This window comes from Camarhynchus parvulus, chromosome 18 (assembly GCF_901933205.1).
Source record: "Camarhynchus parvulus chromosome 18, STF_HiC, whole genome shotgun sequence".
NCBI lineage: Eukaryota > Metazoa > Chordata > Aves > Passeriformes > Thraupidae > Camarhynchus > Camarhynchus parvulus.
Window position 1 is genome coordinate 10,492,359 of NC_044588.1, and position 26,345 is coordinate 10,518,703.

Sequence of the window (26,345 nt, forward strand, 5' to 3'; positions counted from 1 at the left end):
TCCGAGCCAGGGCGAGGTCTCCCGTTCTCCCTCTGGGGCTCTGCTCTTTCCACCCTAAACTGGTTTTTCGAGTCATTTTTTCAGAGGTGCCTCCATCTCCGCTGCTGCTGCTCACCTGCGTTCGGGGAGGAGCCTCCAGGAGCTGCTCTTTATGCGCCGCCGAGCGCTGTCCTTCCATCCCACACAGGAGAGCAGGGAGCCACCAGAGCCGTGCCGAGCCCGGGACAGCAGCTGGGACCTGGCCAACATGTTCAAGGGGGTGGGCAAAAGCTCCCCGAGCAGAAGTTCCCCCAGCAGAGGTTCCCCTGTCAAACCGAGCAAGTAAGTGTGACCCCTCTGTGTGTCTGTGCCCTGTCACCCCTGTGTGTGTCAGTGCTGTGTGACCCCTCTGTGTCTGTGTGACCTGCGTGTGTCTGTGTCTGTGTGTCCCCTGTCTGTGTCTGTGTGACCCCTCTGTGTGTCTGTGTGACCCCTCTGTGTGTCTGTGCCCTGTCACCCCTGTGTGTGTCAGTGCTGTGTGACCCCTCTGTGTCTGTGTGACCTGCGTGTGTCTGTGCCCTGTCACCCCTGCCTGTGTCTGTGTGACCCCTCTGTGTGTCTGTGTGACCCCTCTGTGTGTCTGTGCCCTGTCACCCCTGTGTGTCACTGCTGTGTGACCCCTGTCTGTGTGTCAGTGCTGTGTGACCCCTGGCCGTGTGTCTGTGCTGTGTGTCCCCTCTCTGAGTCTGTGTCCCCTGTCTGTGTCACTGCTGTGTGACCCCTGTCTGTTTGTGCTCTGTGACCCCTCTCTGTGTCTGTGTCCTCTCACTGTGTCTGTGCTGTCTGACCCCTGTCTGTGCTGTGTGTCCCCTGTCTGTGTGTCTGTGTGTGCCCTCTCTGTGTCACTGCTGTGTGACCCTGGAGGATGACAAGAGATGGGTGATATGTGGCTTTTAAGCCACCCTAAGTGCCATCCCCCCGTGGAGCAGCAGAACTTTGGGGTTTGCTGGGAGCTGATACCAAAATGTGCTGCCTGGCTGCTGTCTTGGTATCTGGTGGGCTTTGTGCTCCTTCCCAGCAGTGTCTGCAGCCCCTGGGATGTGCTCAGAGCTGTGGACATTGAGCAGGGAGGTGCAAAAAAACACCCTTTTTGGGCAGGTAGGAGCAGGATAAAAGCAGCCTCTGTGCTTGGGTGGAGTGGGGTGTGCTCGGTGCTGAAGCAGATCCCAAGCTGGGTCTGAGTTCCTGGGATTCCCTGGCTGTGGGAGGCTCTGGGATCCCGGGATTCCCTGGCTGTGGGAGGCTCTGGGATCCCGGGATTCCCTGGCTGTGGGAGGATCTGGGATCCCGGGATTCCCTGGCAGTGTGAGGCTCTGGGATGCTGCCCTGGATCCCTGGAGAAGGATGCTGAGCCTGCTGCTGCTCAGGGGGAGGACATGGGGGGAAGGGTTTGCTGGTGGCTGCTCTAACCCAGCCTGGGACAGGCCAGGTCTCATTGCTGAGTTTGCCTCTTTCAGACCTGCTTGGAGCACCCTGCTCTGGGGAAGGTGTCCCTGGCCATGTCTTTAAGGTCCCTTCACCCAAACCATCCTGTGATTTTATGAAGAGTCCCTCAGTTCTGAGGGAATGAGATGTGTGATGCTTCCCAAGTATCAGGGACTCCTCTGGGAGGGAGCTCTCCTGCAGGGAGATCTCAGCCCTCCCTCCAGCTGCTCTTGTTAAATCCAGATTATTTTCCACCTTCCTCAGCAGTTTTGCATGTTGTAGGGTTGGTTGATTCCATGGGAATTCTCTGCCCTGCCACTGAGGAAGCTGAGGAAGCAGCCAGGGGGGTGGCTGAGGAAAGGGGACATGCAGGGTGAGGGGGGTGCTGGCCACATCTCTGGGGCCAGCAGCAGCACTCCAGGACAGTGTGTGGGGACACCTGGGGGGTCACAACGCAGTGCTGGGCCCCCAGATGTGCTGTTTTGGGGCCAAACCCCAGGTCAGCCAGCAGCCACTGAGGAGGGGGAGCTGGGCAGGGAGCAGGGCCTGGGGACACGGTGACCCCCCAAAGGCTGGGGCTGCCTGAGGGGTGTCAGGAGCTGGCCCCTGCCATGGGAACCTTCAGTGGAGCTGAGCATGCACAAACTCATCTCAAAGGCAGCTCTGGGGGCTCTCTGAGCACCCAGCTCTGCCTGGGGCCTGGCTGCAGTGAGGCACCTCCCCAGCAGCCTGGAGCTGTGTGAGGCTCTGCTTTATTCAGCCTCACTAATGCAATCTCTGCACCTCCCCAACCAGCTCCCAGAGCAGGCTGGGGATTTCTCAGGAGCTGCAGAGGGTTTGGGCAGGCTCTGCCCCAGCATGAACCTCCCAGAATAACTGGAGCTGCTTCCCAGCAAGAGCTCACAGCTCTTCTCCTGCAGGATGGAGGCTGGAGCCAGGAGCACAGCAATTCCTGAGCTGTGCTTGTTTCAGGAGGCACCAACCATCAGACGCAGCCTCATTCACTTGGCCATGGCCTGGGGCTGGGTCAGTGCCCAAAGTAGCTGAGAAAATGAAGGTGGATGAGTTGTCTTGGGAGCAGCCAGCAGCGCACGCTCTGCAGATGGCCCCAAGAAAGTGTTGGTGTCCCATAGCTTCTCTTGGTGGCCCCAAGGCCAGAGCCTCAGCAGCAGCTGAGTTTCCCTGTCCCTGGGGTTCATAATGAGCAGCTGGACCCTCACAGAGGGCTCCTGGTCCCTGGGGCTGTGGTGTTGAGCCTCCTGCCAGGGCCCTTTGCTGTCTCACTTTGGTGGATGCACCCCAGGGAGGCATCAGCAGCACAGGTTTGTGCCCGAGGAGCTTCCTGGATGTGCCCTGCTCCAGGTGGAGGCACTGCAGGGCTGAAAGGGAAAACTCTTGGGAAGGTGGAATTGGATTGGATCTGGCTGGACTGGCTGTGCCTGGGTGTGATTCTGACAGAGGAGGTGGATAGCAAGTCATCTCCTGGGATTTAAGTGTCTCCTAGGATTGCTGCTTTCCCACCATCTCCCTCTGCAGCTCCCATCAGTCTGGAGCAGTGTGGGGACAGGCAGGGGGGTCAGGTACTGACCCAGAACTGGCAGGGCTCAGTTACTAAAACCCAGAACTGGCAGGGCTCAGGTACTGACCCAGAACTGGCAGGGCTCAGGTACTGACCCAGAACTGGCAGGGCTCAGTTACTAAAACCCAGAACTGGCAGGGGCTCAGGTACTGACCCAGAACTGGCAGGGGCTCAGGTACTGACCCAGAACTGGCAGGGGTCAGGGGTGCTCTGCTGGGATCTGCTGGCAAATCAAAATTTGTGATCAAAAGTGCCAGGACTTCTGCATGTGTTGGAGAGAACAGACACAGCTTTGGGCCCTTTTCACCCCATGAGGAAGGGACAGAGGGCTCAGGGGCTGCCGTGGGTGCAGCTGTGGTGCTGCCTGAAGTGCCCTGGCGGGGGTGACCAGGAGTGGGGGACAGTCCTGCTGCTGCTGCTGGGAGACACCATCCTTTCTGTGCAGCTGGACTGTCCAGGAGGCAGAAAGTGGTAGGAGAAATGAACCAATTAATAATGCTAATAATAGTGCTGTGCCTCTCCCAGGCATGAGATGGCCCTGGGGAGAAGGCTGCCCTGGCTGCTGGGGAGGAGGAGGAGCAGGAGGAGCTTTGCCCAGCTTGCCCTCAGCCATCCCGGGGCTGTGGCTGTACCATGCTCTGTGTGTGGGGCTGGACCCGAATTTCAGGGGGTAGAGAGGTGTCCAATATGAGCCTGTGGCTGCCTGTATCCCACCTGAGGCCAGGCTGCCTCTCTGCAGCCCAGGTGTCAGCATGTCCACCCTGAAATGCAGGGCCCAGCTCTGGCTGAGTGAGAGCTCCTGCCCTGGGGCAGCAGGGAGGGACAGGGGGACACCCCGAGGAGGGACAGGGATCCCCTGGTTGTGGGTTGTGTGGGTGGGTGTTTGCACAGACTCCCCTCAGCACACCCCTGCTCCTCCTGAGATGATGCTCTCCAGGAATCATCCCCCCTTCCTGAAAACCAGGCTGTTGGCAGCAGCATCCTGGCCTCCAGCCTCAGGTGCTCCGTGCTTCGCAGCCTGGGATGGGCTGAGTCCCTGTGACCACGAGGTTGCTGTCATCTTTTCTGGCCATAGTTTTGTTGTGGCTCAGCCTAAATAAAGCAGGTTCCTGTGCCCAACCTTAGGAACTAAGGGATGGAGTGCCCCAGTGTTTTCTTCAACCAGAAAGGGAGTGCCAGCAGGAATAAATGGGATTTTGTTGGTGATTTACCATCCTGGGAGGATGGATCCTCACTTCTCCCCTCTTGGAGCAGCACAGAGTTATCCACAGCCACATGGGCTCAAACAGGACAGCGCATCCAGGTCTTTAGGCAGGAGCTGGGTTCAGGCAGAGCTCCCGGGGGGCCGATGCTGTTCCCGGGCTCTGGGAGAGGCTCCGGCCCCGGGCCCAGCCCAGCCCGTGACTCACATCCCCTCCCTGCGCAGAGAGCCCGGGCAGGAAATTTGGGTGGCGCTCAAGTATTTGCTCATGGGACACCACCTCATTCCAGGCGTGTCAGGGATGAGTGGGAGGTTGTGTAACCTCCTGGGGAGGGGGCAGCTCCGGGAGCTCCCGCCTGATGCACGCTCAGGCTCGCAGGTACCGAGCCCTGTGCTGCTCCCACCCACCCCGTGCACTGTGCCTGGGCACTGCAGGTTACACCGGGAAAGGGCACGGATGCAGTAGGAGGGATCATTAACGGGGTGTTAAACATAGGCCGCAGCAGGGAATGATGCTTTGGTGGTGATGGACGTGCTGCTTGGGCTCCACAGTCCCTGGAATTAGACCTGGAGCTGATGAGCACTGCAGGCACGGCGGGAGATGCTGCCAGCCCCAAACCTGGGGCAGCTGAGAGCTTGGGAAATTAAAAACAGGGGAGGGGCCAGGGAAAGGGGACAGGAGGACACTGTGAGCAGGAGTGGTGGGGCTGTGCCCCCTCTGGAGCCACACAGGCCGTGCTCAGTGGGGGCAGAGCTCACTTCAAACGGGAGCTGTGGCACCTGAGTGCTTGGCTTGGGGTGACCATAGCACTCCCTGGCATGTTACAGTCACTTGGGGCTGTAATAAATGAACATCCCAGCATCTGTTCCAGCCTTTGGAATGAACTGTGGGACAACTGGAGCCATGAGTAGGAGCTGGAGCAATGACAGAGCCATTAAGGGAATCATTTCCCCCAAACTTTGTGGATTCAGGGGCTTGGAAGGGAAGCACTCTGCTAAAGGGCAGGTGTGGTGGCTCTGCTGCAGGACATCACCTTTCTCCTACCTTCTTCTTCCACCAAAGAGGCACCAACCTGCCCTGAAGAAGTGTCCCCACTCCAGCTGACCCCCAGTGATGTCCCATTGCTGCTGCTCAGACTCTTTCCTGCTCTCAGCTGCCAGCACCAGCACACAATGCACTCAGCTCTGCTGAACTCTGTCCCCTCAGCAGCATTCCGAGGCTCCATCCCTGGTGATGCTGTCCTTGCCCACCCTCCTGGCAGGGCTGTGCTCTCCCTGCCTGCAGGGCAGGGCCAGGGCTGTCCCCAAGGGCAGATGCTGTTAGAAACAACAGGACACGGGGACAAAGGTGGCACTGAGGTTTGTGCTTCCTTGTCTGCAGGGAGCCTTGGGAGCCATCCTGTGCCTGGCTGAGCCTTTGGATCCAGCTGTTCCAGCAGGGCTGCTCGTTCCCTAGGGTGGGACAATGGCACTGTGATGGGATGTGTGGTGGCACTGAGGTGACAGCAGTAGGGAATGGTTGTTGGGAACCTTCAGTGGAGCCCCACTGGGGTGAGGAGGGTGTGCCAAGGCCTTGGGAGATTGGAGTCTGGGAGTCACAGGCTATCCTGAGCTGGAAGGGACCCACCAGGATCATCGAGTCCAACTCCTGGCCCTGCACAGGACACCCCAAGAATCCCACCATGTGAGAGCATTGTCCAAACACTCCCTGAGCTCAGACAGGCTCAGTGCTGTGACCACTTCCCTGGGAGCCTGTTCAGTGCCTGAGCACCCTCTGGGTACAGAACCTTTTCCTGATATCCAACCTAAACCTGTCCTGACCCAGCTTTGTGCTATTCCCCAAGCTCTGAAAACACCACAGCAGCCTACAGCACCCAGAGGGGCTTGTGGTGTGCACAGCAGGTCCTTGTCCCCTGCAGCTCAGTCTTGGGGTGGCACTGGGCTCTCCAGTGTCTCACTGGCCCAGCTGTGGGGAGCTCCACATGGAACAGGATGGCAGCTCTGGGTTGGAGGGCAGGAGCAGGATGGCAGCTCTGGGCTGGAGGGCAGGAGCAGGATGGCAGCTCTGGGTCGGGCTGGGGCCCACCTGTGCCAGCAGCAGCCAGGGCAGGCACCCAGGGGAGCACCCCCAAACAGGGTGAGCATGTTGTGCTGCCTCTGCAGGGTGCTCCTCTGGCCTTCAGCTTTCTGTGGCTTTGGGTCTTCCAACCCCACACTGGTGCTTTGGGAACCCTACAGTGGGTTTCCCCCCTTTTTTCCCCTATTGTTTTCCCCCCTCTGATTTTTTTTGAATGCACACAAAGTTTTGAGCATCTGCAGCAAGGAGTTGTGCAGAGGGGATGGGTGGTGGCTAAATCCCACCACCAGACTCTGAACACAGCAGCTCTGTCCTTCTCCTGGGTGACCCCCTGTGTGTGCCCCTGCCCTTGGCCACAGCTCAGGCTCTTTCCTGAGAGACCCAGGGGACATGGAGAAAAGCCTGGAGCAGGTCCTGGGCAGGGATGGAGAGGCTGAACCTTTACCCACCCACCTGCTTTGCTGTTCCCTCTCCAGGTCCTCCACAAACGAGCTGGCCGTGCTCATCTCCCGCATGCAGACAAATGCTGACCAGGTGGAGAAGGACATCCTGGAGACTCAGTCCAGACTCAAGCAGGTCACTCGTGGCAGGGGGTGGTGGGAGGTGAAAGGATTTGCCTAGAAATGCACTGTCCACTTCACCACACAAACCCATGGAGAAGGTTAAGAAGAAGGACCAGCCTCCACCCTAAAACCTCCATCTTGCTTTATATATATTATTATATTCTAAGCCCTTAAACTCTAAAATTTCCACCCTGTGATATTACACACCTCTAATCAAATTACACACCCACAATCCCAGTGCTATCAATCAGTTTTGGAAGCCTTCTCCACGGCCTCAGGCCAAATGCAGTGTTCTCCTGGGGGTCAGAGTCTGCCAGCTCAGAGTCCCAAACTCTCAGCATGCAGGACTCCAGCAGGTCAGGTGTCTGCTCTGGGTGTGCTGCTGCAGGTTTGGGGGCTGGCTCGAGGCTGGGGAGGAACAGACACCCCACAGAGCCTCCCAGCCCCTGGGGCAGCATCCTGAGGCTTCTCACATTCTCTCAGCTCAGTGCCTGAGGCTTTGCACAGCCAGGGCTGTCTCAGCTGTGGCAGCACAGCCCCAGGGGCTGCCAGCCCGGCCCACAAAGGCCCTGGCAGGGAGGGAGCTGGGGCAGGAGTCTGGGCACCAGGGCTCCTCTGTGGCTCCTCTGTGGAAGATGCAGAGCCTCTGTGCTGGCCAAGGAAAGCGTGGGGAGGTCCCTGTGGTCCAACCAGGCTTTCTCCTCTGTGTTCCTGACCTCCAGGACTCCAGCAATCACCAGAAGAACAAGGCCTTTGAGTTCCAGACGGAGAATGCCAGGAATTTGAAGGAAGCTGAGACCCTGCTGAAGGATCTCTTCCTGGATGTGGACCGTGCCAAGAGGCTGAAACACCCACAGGCTCTCGAGATAGAGAAAGAGTGAGTACAGTGGAGGGACAGGTGTGATGAGGGCACTGAGCAACTGGGATCCTCCTCAGGACATGGAATGAGCTCCACTCCTTGCCATGAGTGGTAGTTTCACTCTTCCTCCCACAGAGTTTAGCCTTAGAATCATCTTTTCTGCCAATTTATAATAAAAGATACTGGTATGCAGGGTGGATGCCAGAGTGATTGCCCAAGAGGCCCCAGTCTTTGGGAGCCCTTATAAAAGGTACTAGAAAAATGCAGAGCTAAAATGTGGCCCCACCATCAAGGCAAATCCCCTTTTCCTCTGCCTTCCCTAAAACAAATACCTCTAATCTGGGGCAAGTACAGAGCCAGAGGTGGGTGCTGGAGTGGGAAAAGAACTTGGTTGGCTTCTGGTGCTTTACTGCCCTTCACTTCCAGCCCTTTATGCAGAAATCAGGAGGGAAGTTCCCCAGTTGGGAAGGGCAGCCCTGACCTCCCTGCAGCATCCTGCAGGCAGCAATTCCTGAGACATCCTTGGATTTGGAGAACAGCAGGACAAGGGCTGGGCATGCTGAAGGAGGCCAGTGTCACAGAGGGGACAGCACTTGGGCCTTGGGGGTGAAATTTGGGCTCCACCTTGGCTCTCCTGCACCCTGAGTGACACGGGCACCTGTGCCTCTCCCCTGCAGCATCCAGCAGCTCCACGAGCGTGTGACACAGCTCTGTGCCGAGTACCGCGCCCTCTACGAGCAGCTGAACCTCCCCGAGCTGGGGCCCAGGCTGGACTGGGCCAGGATCCTGGAGCAGAAAATGGTAACACACCTGGGGCTGCGTGTTTTCTCCATCTCCTGCCAGGACAGACAGTGTTTGCTGCTGTCTCTAGGGCTGTGCCAGCCACTGCATGCTCAGCATAATGCTGGGATGTTGGAGGTGGTGGGAATCATTCAGTAATAATATTAAAAAATAATATAAAAATAATAAATATAAATAATATAATCATGCTCAGCGTAATGCTGGGATGTTGGAGGTGGTGGGAATCATTCAGTAATAATATTAAAAATAATATAAAATAATAAATATAAATAATATAAGCATGCTCAGCGTAATGCTGGGATGTTGGAAGTGGTGGGAATCATTCAGTAATAATATAAAAATTAATATAATAATAGAAAATAACAATATAAAATGATAATATAAAATAATAAATATAAATAATATAAATACACATAAATAATATATGCATGCTCAGCATTATGCAGGGATGTCGGAGGTGGTGGGAAACATTCAGTAATAATATAAAAATAATATAATAATAATATTAAAATAATAACATAAAAATAAATATAAATAATATAAATAAACATGAATAACATATGCATGCTCAGCATAATGCAGAGATGTTGGAGGTGGTGGGAATAATACAGTAATAATATAAAAAATTAATATAATAATATAAAAATAATAAATATAATAAATATAAATAATATAAACCAACATAAATAATATATGCATGCTCAGCATAATGCTGGGATATTGGAGGTGGTGGGAATCATTCAGTAATAATATAAAAATAATAATATAAAATATAAAAATAATAATATAAAGCTAAAATTAATAATATAAAATATAAATATAACAAGATAAAGGAATATAAATAATATAAATAAATATAAATAATATAATAAAATAATGATATTAAAATAATAATAATAATAATAATTCTAAGTGAAATGCAGACTCTCCTTCTACCTCTTAAAACCCTCTGGAGCACCCTGTGAATTAACCTCTTCAGGTTAAGAGCTACTAGAGGGGGATCAGGTAGAGAGTCCTGCTGTGGGATGAAGGGATGGAGAAGGTGATGTCTCCTAGGATTTTACAGCCCTGCCTTTCAGGGTTCACACTCCAGGGTTTGGGTATGTGGAGTTCCCAGACTGGAGGCAGTTTGGATTCCCCTGAAAGCTGGATGGTTTTTAAGTGCATCCCATGCCTGTCACCATGGGCAGGGGGCTGGCTCAGCTCAGGTGTGTAGCCCAGGGCTGTGTGGTCTGGTTATTTTTACCCCTGTGTATGGCTGGGAAATGGCAACCAACAAAAATTGTGGGAAACAACAAAAAAATCCCCTCCCTTCCCGCTGGGCCCCTATCAGGTACCAGATCTTTCCATGCCCTACCAGCCCTGCCTGGGGTTTCTCCTTGAAATGAAGCCTTGGCTTTAGTGTCTGCCCTGCCTCCTTTGCACAGAAACAAGTCGATGCAGGGCAGTATGGCCCCGGCATGTCGGAGCTGGAGAAGCAAATCGCTGAGCACAACATCCTGCAGAAGGAGATCGAGGCCTACGGGCTCCAGATCAAGAACCTGCGCTCCGGGGTAAGGCCCCTCTGTCCCCTCTGTCCCCTCTGTCCCCTCTGTCCTGTCACTGCACTGGGGACCCTGCTGGCTGTGTCACTGCTGGCCCTGTGTCCCATCTGCTCTTCCACACCCTTGTTCTGCAGAGGGCCCAGGAGGTGGTTCTTGGATGGTTTCTAAAGCACATTCCCCAAATCAGTTCATCAGCATTCACCACATGTTTTGTTAACAGCTTCTCTTTATTTTTTTTTTTTGCTGTTGTTCACCTCCTTGGTCTTGGCTGTGGTGTAACCCAGGATGTGGCAGATTTAAAAAGCCAGTACAAGGACTTGCTGGTAAGGTTCTGGGTGGTTTTCTGAGCAGATGGGGTCTTACAGCAGAGTAACACCATCCCTGATGGGCAAGGAACACCCAGTTCAGAACAGGAGCCACCCCTGGGCTTGCACAGTAAAGTTGTGTCCCTCATATCATCTCCCTATTTCCTTCCCTCCTTGAGATAGGTGTAAATGAGAGAACTCTCTGTCCTCAGGGCAGTGCAGAGGTGAGATCCATGTCTCTCCTCTTCGTGGGTCATGGACCTGCAGTTTCCTCTGTGTCCATGAGCACAGGGACCAGAAGGCACCAGGAAATGCAGCCCAACCCACACACTTCCAAATCAGGATTGCAAATGTGGAGGCTTGCCCTGATCCCTAACAAGGGTTCCAGAGAGGAAAAGAGCAACCAGGGCAAAGAGGTGGCCAGGAAGAAAGTCCTGGGTTTACCCAGCTGGGCCCATGAAGCTGATGCTGAAAATGGGATTTGTGAGAAATTCAGCAGAGCTGGGACAGCTCTGAGACTGCCCCAGGCACTAGCCCACACCTGGGATTCTGGTTAGACAAACACATCTTGTCTGTGAGGAGGGAAAGGGAGCAGCAGCCCCATCAGATAAGAGCCAGTGGTAGCAGATTTCTCACCAAGGTTTCTGGGAATCTCCTGCTGGATGTGCAATGGGAGCATGGTCCTGGGGAGGAGGAGGAGGAGGGGAAAGGGACTCTCCAGGCTGAGCACTGACACTCTCTCTGTCCTGTGTGTGGGCAGAAAGCTTCCATCTGGCGAGGGCAGAGCCTTGGCAGCCTCTACCACCACCTGCAGGGCTGCACCAAGGAGCTGGGCTACCTGACAGAGCAGCAGACCAAGATCCTGAAGCAGGACTGGAGTGACCAAATGATGGATGTCCAGAGCGTGCGGCGCGAGTACGAGGTGAGCCCTTGGGGCTGCCAGCATGTCCTGCCCATGGAAGGCTGGCCAGGCCTGGCACAGGGGCCCTGCAGGGTGCCTGGCACAGGGGATCTGCATGCCAGCCTCCTGCACAGCCACCACCAGCCTGAGCATGAGGCTTTCCAAAACAGGGGGGGAAGAGCCCCCCTGGGTCCATGCTGGAATTAGGAACGAGCTGCTGAACAAGTCCCCTGAGCTGGCACATGGGGTCATACAGCAGAGAGCTGCCAGGGAGGCTTTCCATGGTCAGAGAGAGGGAAAGGGCTCAGTGCCACATCAGCCTCAGTGGCCACAGTACAATACCCAGGGGCTGCCATGTGCTGGGACACAGAAAATGAGAGGGATAATTACATAGGAAAATGCTCTTTGAACAAATGCCCTGGTGCTTTCTGAGGCCCAAATGTGTCTAATTTGTTTTAGCTCTGTCTAGCCTCTTCTGTTTTAAAAAACAAACAAACAGGCAAGGATGTCTGTGCTTTGGGAGCCTCATCTCTGGCTGGTTGTGTTTGGTGCCCCAAGAGACCCCTCTGTGCTCCCTGTGTGCTCCCAAGGTCAGAAAGTTTCTTTTCCTCTCCAGGATTTCAAGTCCAATGAGCTGCTCAGCCAGGAGGAGTTTGTGAACCACCTCCAGGACGATGGGGACAGGATGATTGAGCTGAAGCACCCAGCCATCAAACCTATCCAGGTGGGGAGAGGGGGTCCCTTCCCCAGCCCCGTGGGACAACGAGAGTGTTTCTGTGCCTCAGGTGGTGGGTCAGAGCAGACCTCTTCACCTCTCCCTGCAGCTATCCTACTCCTTCCTTCCACACTGCACTGGCTGCACTGCAGGATCCTTCTGCCTGCTCCAGCCCTACAGAGAAGATGAGGGAAATGCAGGGTCTTCACCCTTTCCAAATTTCCAGGAGACAGTGGCCAACATCTGTGTGCTGGGACCAGTCCTCGCTCAGGTGCTCACACACACCAGTGCAGCCACCCTCACACCATTGGGAAGTTCCAGCTTTGACATGGTGTGACTTCTCCCACATGAAAACAGCTCCCATCCTCCAAGGCTGGATTTCCAAGCCAGGCTGTGGTGGGCTCTCAATCCTCAGCACCACTGGAGCTGAGAACACTTGAGAAGTGATGGCTGCTCTGTGTGGGCCAGGTCCTTCCAAGGGGTGTCCTCACTCAGGCTCAGCATCAGGCACTGCCTGGGCATAGCTTTGTCTCTGCTCTTCCTCTGATCTCTGGCACTTCTGAGGAAAGGAGACCTGTGGTGGGGGAGGCAGGACCAGCTGGAACCCACTGAGATGTACTCTATCCCACCACAGGCTCACCAGGAAGCCTTGAAGAACGAGTGGCAGAATTTCCTGAATCTCTGCATTTGCCAGGAGAGCCAACTGAAAAGTGTGGAGAGCTATAAGAAGGTAAAAAGCAAATTCATGGGCCATGGCTCTGCAGGTCAGGCCAGAGTGGGCAGGCGGGGAGGAGAGACAGCAAAGGGCTGTGAGGATGGGAGACCCTTTGCTTGCACCTAGTAAAGCTATTTTGGGGAAATGTCCCTCAAAATAGAATCTTAGGGGTGCTGGGAACTGAGAGACCCCACTGGACCTGGGGACAGTGATGTCCCCCCATGCCTGACTGTTTCCCTACCCACACCTCCAGTTCCAGGATGATGCTGAGGCCGTGAGCCGCTCCCTGAAGAAGATGAGCTCTGACCTGGACACCAAATACAGCAAATTCAACAAAGACAGCCCTGGGGTGGTGTCAGATCTGCTGCTTCAGCTGGAGGTGGGGCCTTCACAGCTGGTGGCACCAGCCAGACCTCAGTTAAATCCAAAGTTTAGAACTCCCCAATAAATTAAAAAGGGGAAGGGGTGGGGGAATAATCCTACAGGGAGAGCTCAGCCCAGCTCTGTGCTAGGGAGGGGATCCACGCTGCTCACTCTGCCCTGAGATGGCACTGTCCCCATCAGTGACACACAGCCAGGCCCCAGGTCACCATCAGAGTGAAGGAGAAGTGCAGGGAGAAGCCATGTGCTGTCCCTAACAAAAGACACTTGGATTAGAGGGCCTGGCATCCAAGCAGGGAAAGATCTTCCCATCTCCTCAGCACTCTCATCAGCCAAGGGCAAGGGAGGGAATAAAGAGATCTGACCTCAGGGTGAGATGCAGATGGGACAGGAAGATTTGCCCTGGAGAGAGGGAGGGGACACGTTCACCGTGGTATCTTCCCAAGTATGCAACACATTTGGCTCTCATGAGATGCTGGAATCTTGGTACTTTCTGACACTGGAATGCAGCCACCTCTTGGCAGGTGTTCCATTTCTGAAAAGGAAAACTCCTTCAGGATATTTGATGTGAAAGTGTGGGTTCACCTAAGGTTAACCCAGGCTCAATGGCAGATCTGTGAGCAAAGGAAACTGAGGAGAGTGTTGGGAATGGAAAGGGAAAGGAGGGACATGGAGGGATTGAGAATGGAGAAACTCCCAACTCCACCCACAAAGAGTCCCAAAGAATTGGTCCCATCATACCTGCTGTAGTGTGACCCTCCCCTTCCTTCTTACCCAAACCTGGCCACAACCTCTGTCTCCCCTGTTTTGTCTAGAATGAGGAGAAGGCATTGAAGCAGGCAGAGAAGAGCATCACTGACCTGAAGAGAAGGAGCAAAGAGATCAGCCCCCTGAAACTGCGCAGGACACGTCCCCCTCAGCCCCTCACCCTGGACACCCTCTGTGACTGGGATGCTGGGGAGGTGAGGCTGGACCCTCAGAAGGGACAGAGAGCTGGATTCTTCTCTGGTTGCTCCAGATCCTGGCTCTGTGGTGTGAGGAATTGTCCCAGTGCCAGAAAACCAAGCCTTTCACCGGGTTTTGTGTCCCCTCCCAGGTGCAGCTGACCAGAGGGGACAAGTACACTCTAAAGGACAACAGCAACCCAGAGATGTGGGTGATCCAGAGCAGCACTGGTGTGATCCAGGAGGCACCTTCTGCTTGTTTCTCCATCCCTCCTCCTGACCCTGAGTCCATAGACAAGGTCAATAGGTGAGTCTGCAGCAGAGACCCTCACCCAGAGAGACATTTGGACTCTCTTGGGTCATAACCAGCCTGACTACAGAGAAACAGCAGCTGGGGACAGGCCTCTTGACTATCTAGTACTAAATCCCTCTTGGAGGGGGACTTTTCCTGCACCCAGGTGTCTTGTCCAGGTGTCTACCACTCCTCAACATCCCTGCACACTGCACAGACCTCACTGTCAGTGAGTTTTCTGGCAGTCAGGCTTGATTTCTTTACCCAAACATGTCACTTGCATAGGTTTGACTAAATTCATTGCAGAATCAGTCTGGAGCTTGGGACCTGCCAAACAGGACAGAGTTATCTGTGGAATCTGCTCTCAGCTGAGACTGAGCAGTGCTCCCTGAGCCTCTCTGTGGGTTTGCTGCCTGCTCTGTCAGCTCCTGCCGTTCCCACAGGACGGGGCAGGGTGCAGGGGGCTTGGCTTGGCACTGCCTCTCTAATCATGGCCCCGGGTGTTTGGGCAAATCAGGGCTGCTCAAGTGCTGGGGAAAGGCCACAGCCCAGACTCAGAGCTATGCAGGCATGCCCAGAGTGAGGGCTTGGGTCCCCAGTGCCATGGGTGTGATTGCTTCATTGTGTTTCTCAGTGTGCACCCCTCTTCACACATCCCAGACTATTGAATCCTTTGGATTTATGGGTTTCATGAGTGTTTTGAAACAGAAATTCAGTTCCTCTGCACAGAGGAGCAGCCCTCATCTGACAGCAGCCCGGCAAGCTGGGAATTGCTGGTTTTAGCACACAGTGTTCAGCTGGAACAGTCCACAGCAGGGATGAGAACCAGCCTGGTCCTTCCTGTTCCGCCTCCTTCTGCTTCCAGGAGTCCTTTCTCACCCAGAAATATTTTTTGGTCCTTCTAGCTCTGGCAGATCCCAGCCCTAGTTTCATTAGGTAGGAACCATCCTTACAAGTGAGACGTGGCATTTCTAGTGCAGCAGCCACTTGCACTTGTTTCCTGCAAGGCTGCACAGCACTGCAGCCATATGAAACACATTTCCAGCTTTGATAGCTTCTGCTGAGAGTTGGAAACATTGGCTTCCTTGAGAGAACTCAGCTGCTCAAACCAACCAGCTGCTCTTGCTGCTGTTCCCTTTCCTGAGGGACATCTCTGAGTTACAGCAGGCTGCAGGCTCCCAGCCTTTGAGGACTCCTTGCCTTGCCTTTGGGGACACCTCCCCAGCACAGCCATGGAGCTGCTGCTGCTCTGCAGGGCTCTGTCAGTGCTGTGTCCCCTCCTGGCTGATGATGCCTTTCCCTGCTCACAGGTTGGAAGGAGAACTGAACACGGTGAAGCAGAAGCGAGCAGCGGTTCAGAGCACCCTGAGACACAGCCACAAGGAGCAGGTGCAGCCCAGCCAGCAAGGTTTGTCACCTGGATAGTCCAGCCCTCTCCAGAGGCAGCTCTGGAAGCAGAGCACCCACCCAGGGTGGGCAGAGCACCCGCAGCTCACACACAGACACTTGCAGAGGTCCCTGTGGAAGGATGCCTTCTCCTCCATGGCAAAGATAACCTGACTCCTGTCTCAGCAATTCACTTAAAGTCTGCTGCCCTTCTCAAACCTCTGAGCTCCATCAAGAGCTGGAGGGTATTTAGGATTTCAGGGGGATATGCCTGTCCAGAAACTTTAATTAAACCTGCTTTGTAATCTGGGTCCCTTGTAATTCTCTTCCCTGGCTGGGGGCTGTGGGATGAGCAGGCAGCTGTGGCTAAATCCCAACCCTGGGTTATCTGTGCTGCAGTTCAAAGGCAAAGCTGAGAAGGGATGTGTCTGCATGGCAGCACTTGGCTTTGTCCCTTCTTTGGAGCTGTGGCTCACCATGGCACAGCTAAAACCTGGGGATTAACCTAAGCTATGTCTCACTGCAGCTCTGTCCAAGAGCCCTCCAGCAGCCCAGGATGATCCCCAAGCTGACCAGCTCCTCAGCAGCCTGGATCGTGTGGGCAAGGACCTGGTCCAGGTAGAGAAGGAGGTCCTGAACCGAGTAAGGTCTCCTGTGAACTACAGTGACCCTACAGATGACCTTGGCAGGAGAATCAAGCAGCAGCAGGTGAGCTGGAGCAGGGGCAGTTTGGTAGCTCTGTGTCCTTAGCCCAAAGCAGGACAACATGGAAATAACACTGGAGATAACAGCTGGTGCTCCAAGGGACAAAACCACACTGCAGATTTAAGGGTTTCAGGCTGGCTTGAACCCTTGAAATGGGACCAAGTGAAACCCTCAGGAAATGCAGGATCTTCCCTTGTCTCTGGAGCAAGAGGGTCCATTCATTTCAGAGCTGTGGTCCAGGAATTAGGCCAGTTTTAGGAATGCTGTCACACTCTCAAGTCTGTAACAAAGAGACTGAAGAGTAAAGGGAATGAATCCAAGGGCCAGTTTTGTCTCCCCTGATGGGAAGTACAGACTTGTCAATGTCAGTGAGACAGGAAAAGAGGCAGTGCCCTGGAGCCCCCCTCCTTTCCTCTGGGTCAAGGTCTGGGTTTGCAGTATTTCAGCTTGTTACATCTTCATCTGTGGGTGTTTACCTGGCTCTGGCAGCAGGATGGGCTCAGGCAGGCAGGTTTTTTCCATCTGTCTATGTGGATCTCTTTCCCACACCCTGCCACTGCCAGACAGCCACAGTCTGGATGGGGCTGTGCCCCAAGGGGCACTGGAGGGGCACCACACCCTGAGCCCCACAGCCAAATCTGCCCCTGAGGGAAACACATTTCCACAGCAGCACTGTTCTGGCTGTGTTGGGTGACTGTGCTTCCATCTGGTGTGCCAGGAAACAACAAAGAAACTTGAGAACCTGGGGGCAGCCAAGGATGCCTTGCAGAAGGAGTGTGAGACCTACCTTTCCAAGAAACCCAGCAGCACCTCAGCTTCCCAGCTCCCTGTCACTCTGAACGCCCTCAGGAGCAAATACAGCGACGTCAAAATGCTCTCCAGCCTGTACAACGAGAAGTGAGTGATGGGGGTGAGGGAAGGAAGTGTCCTTGCACAGGTGTGCCAACACAGAAGCATGACAGAAAATGCTTTTGATCTATATGATGTTGGTTGAGATCCAGCACAGGTTGGAAACCTCCCATCCATCCTCAAAGGACTCCTCTGAAGGAGTTCCTGTGTGTAATTTGTGAGGAGATCCCCTCACCATGGAAAATCCACCACAATGGGTGTGTGTCCCAGCTCTGCTGTGTGGTGAGCTGCAACATATCTGACTTGTGACCAGCATGACAGGGCTGTCAGTGCACATTGCTTGTTCTCTGACATGTTGCAGAGGCTCTAATTTTAAGTAAGGTTAAACATCAAAGGGAAAAAAGAAAAAGAGTGGGGTTTCTGTAGCTAACCTTGTCCTTTGTGTTCCCCTTTCCCAGGGCTAAGGCTGCCCTGAACCTGGAGACTCAGATTGAGAACACAGACAAGATTGTCAGCACGTTTGAGGCCAAGCTGGCTCAGGACAGCATCATTCCTGCATCCCCCAATGCCCTGCAGGATCGGGCCAATGACCTGCAGGTAGGGGAGCATCAGGCTTCTCATTAAGGGTGGGAGATCCCTGAGCTCAGGGACCAGAGTGGGAGGAGCTGGATTTAATAGAGCACCTTGAGGCCCCAGTGATGAAGCCTTTTTGAGGACTTTTTCCTTGAAGGTTTAATGTTGCTGTTGCAGGCTGACCTGCTCTCACTGGACAGTAAAACACTCTGTCCCTCTGTCCCTCCTTTTGCAGTCCCTAAAATGCATCATGACCCCCTTAGCATCCAATCTCTGTTGCTCTCCCTCACACCTCCCCCTAATCTTTCCTGCTCCCAGTCTCCTTGCCCCATCCTTGGCACCCACAGTGACGTGATGTTTTGCCTTCCCCAGGACTTCTCAGTGCGCTGTCCAAGCCACCTTGCTCTCCAGCTTCCCTGGTGAATAAACCTCACTGCTCCACCTCTTCCACCTCACTTAGAGAGTCTGGCCAGCCCCCAGTGCTGCCCAGTCAGTGGCACATCAGGGAGGGTGTTTGGGTGCTGCTCTGACTGATGCCAACAAACGGTGTCTTTTTTTCTGCCCTGCAGAAGATGAGGCGGGACCTGGTGGCCCAGGAGGACTGTGTGCTGAGGCTGAACAGGGGGCTCAAGGATGCTGAGCACAGCTGCAGTGCTGTGCAGAACAACTTCCAGGAGTACTGCCCCGACCTGCCCCGGCAGAAGAGGGAGGTGCAGCTCCTCAATGACCGCTACCATGCTGTGGCCGACCAGCTGGACCAGAGGTGAGCACCCTGGGGCATCTCTGCTCCTTTAGCTAGGGTGGAATGGGGCAGGGTCAGAGCCCATAGCATGTTCTTCATTGCAGGACCCTGATCCCGACCCCAGTCCTGTAATACTGAGGACCAGGTGTGTCCTTCTGTGCAGTTGCCACCTTCCTATTCACAGCACAGGCTTTGAGCTTCCAGAGTCGTGCTCCCCACTCAGGCATCAGCTGTCACCTCCTCATTTTTGTTATCTTGGTGTTTGTTGTGGTGACGTTTTCACCTTTCACCTTCCTTCCTAGGAACTTGCACATGAATCTTTGCCCTATCCCTTAACATTGCTGTCCACTTTTGTGCTGTGCAGAGAGAAGACCCTCAGGAACATCAGCCTCACCTACCAGCAGTTCCAAAACTCCAATGAGAACCTGATGTTCTGGATGAACAACCTACCCAAGCACCAAGTGAAGACCACTGATGGGCCAAGCCAGATCAATTACAAGCTGCAGGCACAGAAGGTGTGTTCCAGGGCAAGAACAGCCTGTAACTTTACAGGGATGGGGCAATTTGCTTGTGAACAGCACATGCAAAATAGTACCAGCCAGCTCCTAGCTGTGTGCTCCCCAACCACAGTGTATGAACTAGAGAAGGATTGCAGCCCACAGATGGTGATACCTGGTGTATCTCACCTTGCTGGGTTTATCTCCAGTGCTGGTGTCCTCATCTGTGCCAGTCACCTCCAGGTTGAAATCTTCTCCATGGAGAGGACACTTTCAGATCCTGAAATATTGCACCTCAGGCTGAGATGTTGTATCCAAGTCCTTAATTTTTCTCTCTTTGATCAGACTCTAAGCTCACTAGCTCAGACAAGGAGTTGTGGAGGTCTCTGTGTTGGCTGTTATTTATCTTATTTGTGATAAATCAGTGTGGGAAGTCCTAGGCAAGTTATAGCACAGCTGAGACACCCTAAAACCCTGGAGACTCTTCCTAAATGTCTTCCTGCTGCCACCATTCCCTCAGCTGAGCTGATTCTCTAGGCTGCAGGAGTATTACTGGGTAGCTGGTTTCAGAGTGTCCTTAACACCCTGTGTGTCTCCTGCAGAGGCTGGTGGAGGAGATCCAGAGCAAGGAGCCTGAGAAGAACGCCCTGGTCAGGCTGTCCCAGAACGTGCAGTCCACACTGAATGTAAGGATGGCTTCTCCCATTTGTCACTCCCTTAGCATTTCACCCAAGAGTTCCCACCTGATTCTCGTGTGTCTGCTCTGGACAGGACTATGAGCTTGAAGCAGGCAAATACAGCTCTTCTCTGGACCCTTCCCTGACTGACTCTGCTGCAAAGAGGCTGCGTGTGACCCCCCTGCAGGAAAGCATCCAGGCCCAGGTAAAATGTTAACATGAAGACACAGAAACCATTGTCCAGCTCATTACCCATGCCCCAATGTCCTCTGCAAGGCCTTAATCCACTCTTACAGCCACCACTGGTTATGGTCCTAATCCCAGAGTCAGAGTCCTCAGGGATCCCTTTGTGCCTGGGCCAAAGCAGCAGGGACAGATCCTGAATGTGAGATCCTGAATTAGGGCTGTGCCTGGAACCTTTGGTTGAGATTACTGATGTTGCTTCCTCACCACATTGTGTATGAACATAAAACTTACAGGGTGGGTCTGTGGGGAGAGGAAGAAGCCAGAGCTCCTCTGTGCTCTTCTCAGTTACAGCCCAGTTCTGCATCACCTTGAGGCTTTTGCCAGCTGCTCTTCATCTGTGGATTTGGAACACTGGGCCCTGTGTAGGCCTGCAGGCATCTAACAGGCATTCAAATAACAGGGACAGGATCTCCTTCAGGAATCCTTAGACTCTGTGTCTCTCTAAAGAGTCAGATGGGAAGACACTAATCTCTAGAACTATGACATACACAAAAGTGGTCCAGGTGAAAGGAAGTGTGGCAGAGTCTGCCATGCAACAGGGCTGTGTCTGGGTGAGGGCACAAGGCTCTCACCACTCTTTCTTTTGCAGGAAAATGATGTCACCAAGCTCTACATGGAGCTGGCAGCAGAAAATAAACAGCAGCTCAGCCGACTGGAGTTTGCCAAGAAGATCGTGGAGAAGGTACCAGCTTAGAGCTCACTGCAAGATTGGGGTGCTCTAGACTGGGGTTCAAATCTGCTCAGCCTGGGGCTCCCCCACCCCTCCCTGAGTCTCCACATCCTCCATCTGAAGGGGAAGACCCAATTTCTACAAATTCATTTCCCACACCACCAAGTCAGTTGCTTGAGTTGATGTGGTTGTGTCCTCACAAATTTACAAACAGCCTTATTTGAAGACTGCCTGAGGATTCTGTGCCAGTTTTGTCTCCCACCATGCCATGTCATTTAAAAGATCTCTGAGTCACCTTAAAAGAGTGGCTTGGTTTGCCTGCCTTTCTTTAAATTTTTTTTTTTAACCTTGCAGAAGGAAGTGCATGAGGACATTGAAGCTGTTCATGAGAAAACCCAGAAAGCTGAAAACAAAGCCACAACAAGCAAGGAATCTGAGGGGTTGAAATCACAGCTGGAGGAAGAAAGGAGGAAAGTGGCCAGGATTGAAGAGGACCTGGAGGAACACAGAAACAAGCTGCTGATGTTGAAAACTCAGAAACCCATTGAAAGAGTGGAAGAAAAAGAGGTGATTGAATACTACAGAGACCCACAGGTGGAGAGCAACCTGTCTAGGATGGTGCAGCAGATTGAAGAGGAAGGCAGAAAGAGGCAGAGCCTGCAAGAAGACATTGATGGGATGAACCGTAAGCTTGTCCAAATGGAGAGTGAGAAGAAGGTTGCTCCTGCCCAACTCCTCACCAAAGAGATCACAAAAATTGAGAAGGATCCAAGCCTGGATGGCCAAGCAGCCAGTCTTCGTCAAGAGATCAAGCATCTCCAGGAGGAAAGCTTGGCTGCTGCTTCTGAACTTGAGCAGCTTAAGAGAGAGCTGCACATGCTGGAGCGAAAGCAGCCCAACATCCGAGAGAAAGTGGTGGTGAAGGAGCTCATCAAACTGGAGAAAAACCCAGAAATGCTGAAGTCTGTTAGGACCCTGCAGTTACAAATCGATGAGGAATCCTTCAAAAGGAAGTCTGCAGAAGAAGCAATAGTGAAAGTGAAGAACAAGATTGCAGAGGTGGAAAGACTGATTGAAACAGCAGAACCCAAAATTATTGTTAAGGAGGTGAAACAGGTAGAGCAGGACCCAGAGTTATTGAAAGAGACTTCCAAGCTGAAAACTCTGATTGAAGAAGAGAGGAGCAAAAACTTGATGCTGACAGGTGAGCTGGGAGAGCTGCAGACCCAGTACAGCATCGCAGAGAAGCAAAAGCCCAGGATAGAGGTAAAAGAGAGGGTCAATGAGATCTTCCTGGTGGACCCTGAAACAGAGAGGCAGATTGCACACCTGAAAAGGGAGCTGCAGGAAGTCACTCTGAAAAGGACAAAGATTGACAGTGAAGTGGAAGAGGCCTTAGCAGAGCTCAAAGTCCTCAGGTCACAAAAACCAGAGGTGGAGTTTAAGGAGGTCATAGAAGAGGTGGTGAAACATGAAAAGAGTCCAGAGATTCTCAGAGAAATTGACAGGCTGAAAGAGCAGCTCAATGAACTTGTGAACACCAATGGCAGGACCCAGGAGCAGCTCATTAGGCTGCAGGGGGAAAGGGATGAATGGAGGAGGGAGAGATCCAAGGTGGAAACCAAGCTGGTCAACAAGGAAGTCATCCGCTATGAGAATGATCCACTCTTGGAAAAAGAAGCCGATCGCCTGCGTCAGGAGGTGCGTAACATGTCCCAGAAGAGGAGAGCTGCAGAGGATGCCATCTATGACCTCCAGAACAAATACATGCTGCTGGAGAGGCGGAAGCCAGAGGAGAAGGTGGTTGTTCAAGAGGTGATACTGACCCAAAAGGATCCAAAGCTCCGAGATGAACACAGCAGGCTGAGACGCAGTCTGGATGAGGAGGTGAGCAACAGGCGTCGCCTGGAACGCGACGTGCAGCAGGTTCGTGTGCTGGTGGAAGAGCAAGAGAAGTTGCTCAGCTTTCAGGAGGATCGAAGTAAGAGGCTTGCACTGGAGAAGGAGATGAGACAAATTACACTGAGAATAAAGGAGCTGGAGGAGAGCCCAACCCCAGTGCAAGAAAAGATCATTATGGAAGAAGTGGTCAAGCTGGAGAAGGACCCAGTCCTGGAACAGTCTGCCAGCAACCTGCGCGTGGAGCTGGACCGGGAGAAGATGGAGGTGCTGAACTTGCAGAGAGAATGCAAGAACCTGCAGGTGCAAGTTGATGTCCTGCAGAAAACGAAATCCCAGGAGAAGACCATCTACAAGGAGGTGATTCGAGTGGAAAAGGACAGAGCTCTGGAGAGTGAACGTGCACGCATCTGGGAGCTGCTGAGCAGGGAGAGGGCAGCCAAGCAAAAGGTAGAAGAGGAGGTACGGCGGCTCCGGGAGAAGATTGAGAGAGCTGAAGGCATGAAGAGGACATGGGCTCGTGAAGAGACGGAGCTGCAGAAAGCCAGGAACCTGGCCATCCAGGAGAGAGCCAACTTGGAGAGTGAACTGCGGGAGCTGGAGAGGCAGAAGCAGCAGAAAGTTCTCTTCCTTCGGGAGGAATCCAAACTGCTCAGCCAGCGGACTGAGAATGACAGGCAGAAGAAGAAGCAGCTGGAACACGAGGTTTCCCTGCTGGAAGCAGACATCCTTAGGGAGAAGGACCAGATCTACAACAAGGAGAGGTTCATTCGGGATCTCCAGTCAAAGGTCAACCGTGAAGAAATCAATCATGAGACTCAGATGAGAGAGACGAACCTCTCCACCAAAATCTCTATCTTGGACCCTGACACGGGGAAGGACATGTCCCCGTACGAAGCCTATAAGCGAGGTATCATAGACAGAGGCCAGTACATCCAGCTGCAAGAGCTGGAGTGTGACTGGGAAGAAGTCACCACCTTGGGCCCAAATGGGGAGATCTCACTTCTCCTTGACAAGAAAAGTGGGAAGCAGTATTCCATCGATGATGCTCTAAGGCTGAGGAGGATCACAAAGGAGGAGTACCAGCTGTACCGAGATGGCAAGATTCCCATCTCTGAATTTGCCTTGCTGGTGGCTGGGGAAACCAAGCCTCCCTCATCCCTCTCAATTGGCTCCATCATCTCCAAATCCCCACTCACATCACCCACCACCCACCAAACCCAAACCTTCTTCCCCCCAGCCTCACAGAAGGGCATATGTGATGACACATCCCCCATTGCTGGGGTGTACGACACCACCACCAACACCAAGTACAACATCAAGACTGCTGTTGCGAAGAAGCTGCTCGATCCCATGACAGCTCAGAAGCTCCTGGAAGCCCAGGCTGCCACGGGGGGAATCATAGATCTCATTTCCAGGGACCGGTTCTCGGTCCATAAGGCGATCGAGAGGGGGCTGATTGACAGGACCTACATGCAGAGACTCCTCAATGCCCAGAAAGCTTTCACAGGCATTGAGGATCCAGTGACCAAGCGAAGGCTGTCTGTGGGGGAAGCAGTTCAGAAGGGTTGGATGACCAAGGACAGTGCTTTCCCCTACCTGCAAGTGCAGCATCTAACTGGAGGGCTGATTGATCCCAAGAAAACTGGTCGCATCCCTGTGCTGGAAGCTGTCCAGACGGGGATGATAACGAGCAACCTCGCCAACAGGCTCCAGGATGAGTCCAACTATGAAAAAGATCTCATTGACCCTGTCACTAAAGAGAAGATAAATTACAAGGAGGCCATGGCCCTCTGCCAGAAGGATTCTCTGAGCCAGCTGCTGCTGCTCCCGGCCGCGTCGGAGGGGTATCAGCGGTACCACCAGGCGAGCCGCTCCCCCAGGCTCTCGCGGTTCAGGCATTGAATGGACCAAGGCACTTACTGCGGCTGGTTCCTTCAGGAGTTCATCCCTTCAGAACACCTCTCCCTATGGAGGCAGCAGGCTCACAGCAATGGAGCATCTAGCATTTAGGGCTGCCTACTCTTCTGTCTTAGCTACCTGCCTCCCAACACAGCTCGGCCGTGTGAGGAAGAAAATGTGGTCATGGGCCTGCCACGGAGGGGTCCCCACAGTCCCCAGGTGCTGTTCCCTGATCAGCCCAGAGAGGGGTTGATTGTGAGAACTTCACGGGCTGTAGGTTAAATGTGGCTGTGCCCAGAAAGGGGGAAGAGCCAGAGTGTTTTCCAGTTGGTTCATTCTGCATGCAATAAATATAGCAAGTGAGCGTCTGTGGCTGTGTTGTCTCTGCAGGCTGTGGCTGAAGGCACAGCTACTCCTCCTCCATGCAATCCCATGCCCTGCAGCCCAATCCACACAGGTTTTGTAGACTCTTGCTCTTTCTGATCTCCCAGCACTGAACCCCTAAAGTGTCCTTCTGCCTGTGAGTCCATATTTTTAAAGATTTTTTTATATTTGTCTTTAAAATTAAAAACCAACCAGACTTTGCTTCCTGGTCATTTGGACACCTCTAAAAAGGAACTTGAACACCAAAGAGGTGCAGTCCCACCAAACAGTACTGGAAAATCTGCACTCGCTATTTCTTTAGGTGAACTAAAAAGAAGTTACTCCTCTGTGTAACTTCCATCACCCAGTCCTTCCTGAAACAAGCAATTCTCATAGGCCAAATGTTCTTCCCAAGTATCTACCCTATTGTGGACATCCCCTGGGTTTATGGGATGAGAAAATTACTTTCTATTTATATCAGCTACTCCTTTCCCTCTCCCAAGGGCTCTTTTAGCTGATGCTATTCAGGAACTCCAACATATCCTAAATAATCCATGAAAGTAGAGGTTTTCTCCCCCTCCTTCACCCACCAGACCAGCAGCATAGCCTCTATTTCCATAGTGCCTAGCTGAATTTGAAGTCTGGGCTCCAGGAAGAAATGGTTCCCAGTCTGGCAAGCTCAGCACGCTCAGCTCCCATGACCTTCCTAGTGGTAGGTAGTGTCCAGCATTAGTAATCTGTAACAGCAAGTTTCCAATCTGAGATGTGCCCAGGCTCTGTCCCAGGCTCTGTCCCAGGCTCTGCAGGGTCTCTGGTTATTGTCAGACCTACGGCTGCTGTTTGTGGCCATCTCAGCTGCCACAATTGCTGGGAATCTGTTGGTTTACAAAAGGGAAAACCATTGCACACAGCCCGGAGCATCCACTCCCAGCCCGTTTCCTTTGGTAGAACACTGCTGCCCTGGAGCAGCAGCAAGGCCTTGGAGCTGGGCTCTCATGGACCTGGAGGAACTCTCCTGAAGCACAGGAGCATGGCCAGGTGAGGATTCTGTCCCAGCACAGCCCAGGAGCCCTGGAGCAGTGCAGCTCCCAGGAATCCTCAGGTCCCAGCTCTTTGGAGCAGCCTCTCTGTGCCTGGGCTCTGCTGCCCTGGGCTGGCTGAAAGCAGAGCATCAATCAGGTGCCCAGCAGGTGAGTTTGCTGCCAGCCTTCCTCACCCTGCTCTGGGGTGATTAACGGTTTGGGGCAGTGCTCTGTAACTACCAGACTTGGAGTTGTGGTAATTAGGCAGGCAGTTAATCATTTTGGACAAAGTGCTCCCTAACTGCATGGCAGGAGGGATTTACCTGGGTTGGGTGAAGTTGTTAAGAGATGATGAGGTGGCTGAGCAGTTTAGTCTAGTCTGAAAAACACTCACTAAAAATCCTTTTGTTTGCTGCCAAGCACCCCTTATCTGCAGAAAGTAGCTCATGTCATGCCCTGATGTGCCCATAGGA

At 53.2% G+C, this 26,345-nt stretch overlaps 2 protein-coding genes across 2 annotated transcripts in view; both read left to right on the forward strand.

Moving 5' to 3' along the window:
* Positions 1-26,345, forward strand: part of CASKIN2 (CASK interacting protein 2) — a 648,645-nt gene that overhangs the window by 161,059 nt on the left and 461,241 nt on the right. The gene's annotated exons all lie outside the window — the stretch shown is intronic.
* Positions 21-25,006, forward strand: EVPL (envoplakin). The gene is made up of 22 exons (XM_030962075.1): positions 21-321; positions 6,798-6,897; positions 7,607-7,761; positions 8,421-8,544; positions 9,972-10,097; positions 10,373-10,411; positions 11,154-11,315; positions 11,911-12,018; positions 12,644-12,739; positions 12,978-13,103; positions 13,921-14,067; positions 14,202-14,356; positions 15,652-15,749; positions 16,254-16,435; positions 17,151-17,329; positions 17,740-17,878; positions 18,424-18,617; positions 18,961-19,111; positions 19,696-19,779; positions 19,865-19,975; positions 20,606-20,698; positions 21,041-25,006. The coding sequence occupies exons 1-22, from the start codon at positions 152-154 to the stop codon at positions 24,488-24,490; spliced, it is 6,189 nt and encodes a 2,062-aa protein (XP_030817935.1). The 5' UTR covers positions 21-151; the 3' UTR covers positions 24,491-25,006.